The sequence below is a fragment of the Myotis davidii genome, unplaced genomic scaffold, assembly GCF_000327345.1.
Source record: "Myotis davidii unplaced genomic scaffold, ASM32734v1 scaffold208, whole genome shotgun sequence".
Taxonomy (NCBI): Eukaryota; Metazoa; Chordata; class Mammalia; order Chiroptera; family Vespertilionidae; genus Myotis; species Myotis davidii.
In genome coordinates, this window is record NW_006299706.1 from 2,147,436 (window position 1) to 2,157,073 (window position 9,638).

Below are 9,638 nucleotides of genomic sequence, written 5' to 3' on the forward strand. Positions count from 1 at the left end.
GAATTGGCTTTTTCTGGATATATTTTGAAGCCAGAGACAGGAGGAGGGTTATTTATTGCCACTCCGGCTTATCCAAGGTGAATCTGACTTTCAGGGTCTTGGCCACCAGGTCAATAGTTTTGTTGAGAGGCATTCTTGGCTGACATTGACATCCTCTCTCTCTCTCTCGCTCTCTCGCTCTCTCTCTTTCTCTTTATATATTTTTTATTGATTTCAGAGAGGAAGGGAGAGGGAGAAAGAGACAGAAACATCAATGATGAGAGATGATCACTGATCGCCTGCCTCCTGGGGATCGAGCTCATAACCGGGCATGTGCCCTGACTGGGAATCGAACTGTGACCTGCTGGTTCATTGGTTGATGCTCGACCACTGAGCCACTTCCACTGAGCTGGCCTCTGCGACTCCCTCTCCCACCATTCCCCTGTGCTCACTCTCCTCTGCAGGTGGCTTCCTGGTGTGCTCTGGACACACCAAGGGCCCTAGGCCCTGCGCCCCGACAGTCTCACTCATGCCCTGTAGGTCCCTCTCAAAATGACCCCCTTACCAAAGAGGCCTCCCAGAACCACACTCTGTGAAACAGACAAACCGCCCCTCCCACATCCCCACCTTTACCCCTAGGGTCCTGTTTTATTTCCACCACCGCTCCTCTCTTCCAATCGTCTGACGTGTTTGTTTTTCGTCTGTCTCCCCCGACTAACTTGTAAATGCGAGGAGAGCAAAACTTCATTTCCCAGCACGTAGAACAGTATGGGGCACACGAGCAGGCACTCACATCTTTGCGATGCAAGAGTGGCTAAGTGGAGGGAAGGGGAATGACTGTGCCCCACCGACTCCTAGGAAGAACAGGCCTTTGTGCAGAAGGCCAGTCCCCAATAGAACTTGGCGTCTTGGCTGCACTCCCTCCACCCCCTCCCTCTCAACATGGGCTGACCCTTCCTCACCGCTGAGCATTCTCGCCTTCCACCTCGGCCAGGCCCGCGGCGGGGCTCGCCAGGCTGCTCCAGAGGCCGCTGGCATCCCTGGCCTCGAGGGCCTGGTTAATCAGGACCACAGCTGACAGCATCTCCACAGCCACGAAGAGCTCCTCCTGGCCGAGCTCCTACAAGAGGAAGGGGAGGGCTGGTGAAGGTCGGGGGCCTACCTGCCATCCTGCCCCCAAGACTGCTCTCTCCCAGTCTCTCCCCACATCCCAGTCACTAACCAGCATACTTAATATCTGAGAATGCTGACTATGTGCTCAATGTGTAAGGATTTCACACATATTATCCTTTAATTTTCATAACAAGCCAGGAGGTAGGTATCATTAATATCCCATTTCCCGGATGAGCCATAATCAAGTAATGTAAGTTAGCCCAGCCGCCTGGCTCCAGAGCCCACACTCAGCCGATCAGCTCCACCAGCTCCTTCCGGGTCCCTTCTACACGTGAAGAACTGCACTGAGACCTGGGCACACAGACAGGAAGCCCGGTGGGCACCTCCACCCTGCACCACACCCCCCAAAGGCCCTGGCCCCACTTCCCTGCCCAGGCCTCCTCCTTTTTAAGCATCTGCTTATGCTCTTCCCTCCGTCTGGAGCACCCCTCCTGTCCTCTACAAACAGAATATTGTGAATAATAATAATAATAATAATAATAATAGCTAACACTTACATGCCAGGCTCACTCCTAAGCACAGATTAACTCATGAAATATATCATTGTCCCCATTTACTATAGGAATTGAGAAACAGAGAAGGTAAATAACTTGCCCAAGGTCATGCGGCTGGAAGTAGCAGAGCTACATGGAAGTCAGGCAGCCCGGTTTGAAAGTCCGCAGCCTTAGTCACTATGCTTTCCCTTAGTCCTTATCTGTGCTGAGACCGTGCCCTTCCTGAGAGTCAAGCCTGGAGTCGATGCTCTATAAAAGCCTGCGGGGGCTCTGACTGGTTTGGCTCAGTGGATAGAGCATCGGCCTGCAGACTGAAGGGTCCCGGGTTCGATTCTGGTCAAGGGCATGTACCTTGGTTGCGGGCACATCCCCAGTAGGGGGTGTGCAGGAAGCAGCTGATCAATGTTTCTCTCTCATCAATGTTTCTCTCTATCCCTCTCCCTTCCTCTCTGTAAAAAAAATCAATAAAATATATTTTTAAAAAATGATGATAAAATAAATAAAAATAAAATAAAAGCCTGCAGGGGGTATGATTCTCTTCCTCTCTTCCAGGAAGCCTTCCTAGACTTACTAGCTCTGCTCGCTCCATTTCCCTAGTCTGAAGTCCTATTCCACTTACATCATCTACTCTTCCCTCCCCGTGTCTCTGCCTAGACCCTCTAGCAAACTGCGAAGAGCCTGTCACCCTAAGGAAGGGCCCTCTCACCCTATTGTCAGAGCAGCTACATGGACTGGGTGAAGCGGGACAGCAGAATTGCTAAAAGCACGGGCTGCCAGTGCATTCAGCTTAGCATTCATTCTGCACTGCCAGTTACACCCATATTGGGCAAGTTACTCAACCTCTGCATCTCAACTGAAATCTCTCTGCGCCTCTTCTAAAATGGAAATAATACCTTATAAGTTTCTTTGAAGGATTAAATGAGTATGTAAAAACAGTTTTTGCTCAGTGTAACTATTATACTATACTCAGGGGGCAAGCCTGGTCCCCCTCCTTCCTCCTCTAATCTCTACTGGCCCCTAAGAGTAGCCGCAGAGGGTGCTCTGGGCTGACTGCCTGGTCCCCCCAGCAGCAAAACCCCACATTTCTGGGGCTTACCCCCTGCTGCTGCCGCTGGAGTACAGCCAGTTCCTGCTGGTACATAGCCGAGGCAAAGGCATACACAGGAGGCAGCTGGGCTTCAGGGCACATCAGCTCCTTCATCGTGTCAGCTGCCACCCCCTTCTGGATGGCTTTGTTGATCCTCCGCACAGCCTGGAGCACTGCAGGGGAGGAAGAAGAGAGCTGCACAGGCTGGCCATTCAGAGCCATTTCTACTCTCCTGGCCAATTAGGTTCTGCTGGGGATCTCTGAGGGGTAATGGCTTTGTGACGACTCTTAAGAACTGTTCTGCTAGGTTCAGAATGCGTTTCTAAAGGTTCAGGAGGAATGGGGGCTGGATCATTTTAAGAGGAGGCTCTGGAAGAAGCAATATGCCAGGACTAGAAGCTGAGTAGCTCAGCAGGGAACACGGAGTGGTTGTCATGACAGAGGTGAGTCCTTTAGGGGGTGAGCATAAGACGGACAGGAGGCTACGAGCATAACGAAAATGAGGTTAGTCGAAGGGTCCCAGGGTGGGTCAAATCTTGATGACAAAACAGAGGAATGAAAAACCAGCTCCAAGGTGGAGCCACCTGGGCTGTCAAGGGCAGGAGTAAGCCAAAAAAGGAGCCATGGTGCATCAAGGCAGTTTTAGCTTTGAAAGACCGGGACTTATGGGCACTGGCATCAAGGAGCACACAAGCTACTGGGGAGAAATAAAAATACCCACAGTGGCCCTAACCGGTTTGGCTCAGTGGATAGAGCGTCAGCCTGCGGACTGAAGGGTCCCGGGTTCGATTCCGGTCAAGGGCATGTACCTTGGTTGCGGGCACATCCCCAGTAGGGGGTGTGCAAGAGGCAGCTGATCGATGTTTCTCTCTCATCAATGTTTCTAACTCTCTATCCCTCTCCCTTCCTCTCTGTAAAAAATCAATAAAATATATTAAAAAAAAAAAATACCCGCAGTGCACTGCTGTCATTGCACCTGGGAGATCACTACATTTCAGAAGGCAAGGGAACTACAGCAAGTTGAAACTGTCAAAATACAGGGGAAGTGCCTAGAAGGAAACTGCCTACCCTAGGAGGACAGCCGGGTGCAGTACTGTCATTATGTCTGAGGCCTTAATGAACTTATCTGTCGGGTCCCTCCCGGCAGCCAGGAATAGGGCACACGATGTGAGAGGAGACAGGAGTATGTTGCCAGGATGGAAAACCAGGCAGCAGTTTGCCCTGCGCTACACAGAAACCGGCAAAGGGTGAGATCCTCCTCCAAGAGCCTGTGATACATGCAGGCCAGACCTCAGCCTCGCGAGGACTTACTGGCTTGTTCCTCTTCACCCTTCATGTTGGCAGCAGCCACACCAGCTTGAATCTCCTCCTTTTCCAGAAGCCCCACCAGGCCCAGCTCCTGGAAAAGGGGAGAGACGCAGTAGAAAGAGTCCTCCAGGAGCCATGAACACGCTTTAGGAGCTGTCAGCGTGAGCTCCTAGATCCACCCAGTCACCCACGTCAATGCCACCGCTCCCATTTAGGTAGACTAGCCTGGCCCACCCATCCCATTAACCCATCTCTAACCTCTGGCAATTCATGACCCCGCCAACATCTGAAGTAACAACACAGGTAACAGAAATATAAATAGTGTCAGGAAGAAAGTCAACAGCATTGACAATGAGAGTACTAAATTGAGGTCCCAATTCAGCAATCAGGGAGCCCAACGCTACCTATTGAACTGCCCTAGATCCCTCATCACTTGGAGATTATCAGAGAACAGAACCTGATCAGTCTAGTCCAGGGGTTCTCAACCTGTGGGTCGCGACCCCTTTGGCGGTCGAACGACCCGTTCACAGGGGTTGCCCAAGACCATCCTGCATACCAGATATTTACATGACGATTCATAACAGTAGCAACATGACAGTTATGAAGTAGCAACGAAAATAATTTTATGGTTGGGTCACAGCATGAGGAACTGTATTTAAAGAGCCAGAAGGTTGAGAACCACTGGTCTAGTCCATTAAGCTTTGGGGTGGCTTAACCATTTAAACATGTAGTCAGCACTTACTGGATACAAAGAATTGACAGAGGTGACACCTAAGTATGAGGCCCTCCCCATCCTACAGTCAGACAGAGGAAGTAGCAGGTGATAGACGGCGCCTGACCTGTGCTTTCTGCTCTCTGTCTGAGCTCAGCTGGTCCAGGTACCAGTCTGCAAAATCTCTCCTCACTCCTCGCAGGGCCAGCACAGGGTCTTGAAGGGCCTCAAGTAAGGCCTCAGGGCTCTGCCGTTCCAGGGCATCATCAACAACTTCTAGGGCCCCATGGACTGAAAAGACAAGATTCCATAATGGACAGTGTGGGAAAGGCCCTGCACCATCCCTAGCCCTGCCCTAGAAGACTGTCCCCTTCCTGCTGGCCCAGTTACCCCCACTCCTGCTCCCTGAGTTCCTGGGGCCCAACTAATCCAGCCCAAATTCTGCAGCTTGATCTGCACAGCTTTTCCCTTTTCCATGTCCTCACCCCAGACCTTGAGCCCACCCCTCCTGCCCTGATCTTCTCCTCCCCATCCATGCTCCACATCCCCTCCTTGAAGGACCCCATGGTCCTCTCTATGAATCTTCATTCCAACAGAAGCCCCCTGAACAGATACTGATAGTGGTGAAGTAGAGCACACACTGCCGTGACTTTGATCTTTCCCTGAGATAAGAGTTGGTCCCAGTGAGGCCATAGGGCCTTCTGGCCTGAGAACCATCCCCAAACCTCCCGGTGCAGGAGCTTACCCCGAGAGCACTCCCCTACGGCCCTCCCAGCCTATCTCTCTTACCATTGACATGGTTGATGTTGCCCTGGATTTCCGCCTGAGTTAGGTAGCAGTCATAGATGTCCTGGCTTTCTCCATCATCCTGCAAATACTACATTGAAAGGGGAACCTGGGAAAGCCAATTCCATTTTCTCCTCCTCCTTCCTGTCTATACCTGTCTACCCTGTCTATACCTATTTCTTCTTCTGGGGGCCTTCCCAAGGCTAAAAGTCAACCTGGTAGGGAGGAATCTGGGGAAATTGTGGGGTCCAACCCTCTGGCACTGACACAGTTAAGTCAAACCAACCTTTGGAACCCCCAGCCCAATCTCACTCAGTTCTACATTCCAGAGTCTCTCTCAGCCCTCACTGAAGATCCATCTCTCCTCTCACCCCCTGAACCTCTTCTCCTATCTTATCTTCTGAATTCTCATTATTCTCCCAAGTTCCTCTCCTATTTCTCTAAAATAACTGACAAGTTAGTTTCTCTAAGCAACTTTGGAACCTAGAAACAGCACACACAGGAGTCCTGGTTTCACTCGGGCTTTCTAAGCCACCCAGCCTTTTAACCCCTGCGTTCCAAGGTTCCTCCTTACGCAGTTCCTGGCATTGGCAGCCTTCTCCATCTTGGCCTGGGCCAGCAGCTCCTGGTAGATGACTGCCAAAGGCTCTCGAAGATTCCCCAGCAGAGCACAGGGATTCTGCAAGGCAGCCAGGGTGTCCTCGACCACCCCTCGCTCCACTGCCTCATTGATAGCAAGAACAGCTGCATGGACTGGTAGGGGGCATGGAAACAAGGTCAGGAGGCCAGAACACACCCAGCCCAGCTGCAAGCTACTCTGACATCATCCCTTTTCCATCCACAAGGGCCAGGCAAACCAGGATGAGAGGGATCCGGAATCCACCCGAGAGCTGTGAGGCTCAGAGCCCTCCCATTCTCACTGAGCCTGCCCTTAGCAGAGCAGGGCCCAGTCCCTACCTGCAGCCTCATCCACTGAGAGCTCATTGGCCAGGATGCCCCCGATTTTGCTGAAGGCAGGCAGCTGAAGGCCGTATTTGGCAAGTTCAGAGGCCATGTTGCTGAGTTCCTCAGCTGCAATGATACCACGGTGTACTTCATCAGGCCCAGAACCCCCAGGAGCCGGCCCGGAACCCCCAGGAGCCGGCCCGGACACCCCAGGACCTGGTCCGGAACCGCCAGGAGCCGGCCCGGAACCATGGTGGTTGAGGAAGGAACTGGGCTTACCTGTGAATTTCACTTTCCCGTATAGATCATGGATCTGAGGGGCCAATCCCAGCCGGAAGAGGAAGAGACTGGGAAAGAATGAAAGCAATTGGAGCCTATTCATTTTGACATGCTGCCCACTATGGGCTTGCAGGGGACCTGGAGATGAAGACCACTCAATGCTTGCCCTCAAGTCACCCCCAATCCACAGGAAGAGGTTGTTGGAAGTCAGCCCAAGGCAAGTGCTATGAAAGGTTAACAAGATGCTGAGGAGATCTGGGGGTTGGGAAGGCTTCACAGATAAGGGCACATTGCAATAGCGGGTCAGCAGATGGAGATGGAGATGGAGAGTAGGAAGAGCATAATGAAGAGATCCACTGAGTTAAGGCCCAGAGGCTTGAAAGGACATGGGAAATGAACACAGGAAGCGATGACAGGCGGGACACAGGCACTGGCCCATCACGTTCTATGATTTAGCCAACGGGTTGCTGATGGCTGGCTGTGTACAGAACCAAACAGCCTTCACCATTCACACCAAGTTGCTCTTGATGGGTCTTGTGTACCCCAGTCACCAGCTGAAGGCTTTTCCCTGGATGCTCTTTTCCTTCGCCCACACAGGTCATGCATAAGTGTCCCATAAACATGTACATAAACCTAAATACAGACACACAAACCTAAAACCTTACTCTCCTGACATGTGCTCCCTATGGTCTACCCTCCACCCTTCCTGCTACAGCATTTGTTGCTGTCAGTTGTTGGCTGACAGAAGTTTGAGGTCTCTCACCTGAGTGCATGGATGCAGTAGACCACTCGGGGCATGTTCTTCTTGTCATAGATGTCCGTGGTCTCCGGGAAGAAGGTCTGGAGGGGAAACTAGCAGTTACTGCCACTGGGGACCTCTGAGCACCACCAGATCTGGAGAGAGGGGGCTGAGGAATGGGTCTTCCTCTCCGACCTGGGTGTGTGCTCCTTTATTGCCTGGGGCTTCTAGGTCAGTCTCCCCAACCATTAACAGCGAGCCCAGTGTAAAGGGCAATAGGGACACATTCTAAGCCAAGACCCACTCACAGACACCCCCCCCCCACCCCAAGGAACTTAAAGTCTTAGATTACGTTAGTTTAGAAAACACATGGAGACTGGCCGACATGGCTCAGGGGTTGAGCATCAACCTATGAACCAGGAGGTCACGGTTGGATTCCTGGTGAGGGCGCATGCCCAGGTGGCGGGCTCGATCCCCAGAAGGGCGTGCGCAGGAGGCAGCCCATCGGTGATTCTCTCATCATTGATGTTTCTCTCTCTCCTTCTCCCTTCCTCTCTGAAATCAATAAAAATATATTTTAAAAAGAAAACACACGGAGATGAAGGTTAAAGGGCCCCAGGGAGATAAAGTGTATATGCATGGTGAGGGTTGGGGGGGCGCTGGTGAATAGTAAGGATGAACCCCAATCTTGAGGCCCAGTGTTACCGAAGGCAGACCAATGTGGGCTATTGCAGAAAGCCAAAAGTTGATGTTGTCTGTGTGACGAAAATGCAAGCCAGTTGCCTGAAAGGAAAAAAAAGAGAAGAGAATCCATTTCCACAGCTGTCAGAGTTCCCTATGAGCACAGCTCAGACCACAGCTTGGAGATTCAAGTGGCTGGAGGAGCCAGAGGTCCCTGCCCCACCTTCCCACACAGAGAAACAGAAATCACCAGGAATGGGTGACCTGAGGATATGTGAGAAGGATTGCACAGGGATGGGGTTAACCGCCTTGTAAGGCTTCCTAGGAAAGGGAGTGCAGGACTGGGATGGAAGGAGGCAGGCTGGGCTAGCCAGGGCACAGGCAAGGAGCCGTGTGCCCGGGAAATACCTCCAGGTGGCAAAGCCCACAAGCCTCTGAATGCACACAAACTGCAGGTAGAAAAGTCTTCTTGGAACTGCTCATACGAGGGGGTATCTCGAAGCCCACCTATCAAGCGTCCCTTGCTAGGGACAATGTACGCTGCCTGACTGGGAGACGTCAACTGAAACCTGTTGTCCCAGTGCAATGATCAGTAGCACTGTTTTCATCCTCAAAAGTATCCAGGTTTGGACAGTAAGTTATATGGTCACTCTACGCTCACAGCTTTAAGCAAGAGCAATCTGAGAGGAACGAGGTAGAAGGTGGAGACCTCTGTTCCTCACCTGGTACCGCAGTTGCTCCATATCATAGATCTTCTTCAAGGGAACCACGGAGGGTGCGAAACGGTGGCCCAGCTTGGCCAGCAGCACTCCATTCCGGAGGTTCTCCTCCAGCTCCACGGGGGGAGGAAGCTCCTCCTTCAGGCAGGCCTCCATCCAGCTGAGGGCATAAGAGCAGAGAGCACCTTCTCACCCGCTCTGGCAGCCCACGCAGTTCATTCTCCCACAGGACCTTCCCTGCCTCTCCTCTAAGCAGCCTCTGCCTCCCCAGCTTCCTGTGGCTGCTCTACTCCCAGTTCCCCTTTGCCCATTGCCTGGCTGTTCCCACCTTCTCCCACGCTGCCGCACACACCTGCCCTGGCCAGTCCTCAGCCCCCACCGACCCCAGAAAATCTCCCCTGACAGATCCTAAACCTGTTCACCTTCAGTGGGGCTTAACCAGGCTCTTTTACATGATATTACCCTTCACTCAATCTGGTTATGCACCTGACTGTTGAACCAAATTGAATCTGCTCTGTCTCATTCTGCACGTACTAAAACAGTGATGGCGAACCTATGACACTCATTTTTTTTGGTTGGTTTTACTTTGTTAAATGGCATTTAAGTATATAAAATAAATATCAAAAATATAAGACTTTGTTTTACTATGGTTGCAAATATCAAAAAATTTCTATATGTGACACGGCACCAGAGTTAAGTTAGGGTTTTTCAAAATGCTGACACGCCGAGCTCAAAA

At 51.7% G+C, this 9,638-nt stretch overlaps 1 protein-coding gene across 1 annotated transcript in view; it reads right to left on the reverse strand.

Annotated features, from left to right (window-relative positions):
* The window catches only part of IQGAP3 (IQ motif containing GTPase activating protein 3), a 52,123-nt gene that overhangs the window by 29,617 nt on the left and 12,868 nt on the right, over positions 1-9,638 (reverse strand). The window contains exons 3-13 of the mRNA XM_006775728.2: positions 8,906-9,062; positions 8,208-8,285; positions 7,527-7,603; positions 6,764-6,831; positions 6,497-6,610; positions 6,114-6,292; positions 5,543-5,621; positions 4,881-5,044; positions 4,045-4,132; positions 2,743-2,906; positions 942-1,099 (exon numbers count right to left, since the gene is read on the reverse strand). Coding sequence (XP_006775791.1) covers positions 942-1,099; positions 2,743-2,906; positions 4,045-4,132; positions 4,881-5,044; positions 5,543-5,621; positions 6,114-6,292; positions 6,497-6,610; positions 6,764-6,831; positions 7,527-7,603; positions 8,208-8,285; positions 8,906-9,062 — 1,326 coding nt within the window. The remainder of the gene's footprint in view (positions 1-941; positions 1,100-2,742; positions 2,907-4,044; positions 4,133-4,880; positions 5,045-5,542; positions 5,622-6,113; positions 6,293-6,496; positions 6,611-6,763; positions 6,832-7,526; positions 7,604-8,207; positions 8,286-8,905; positions 9,063-9,638) is intronic.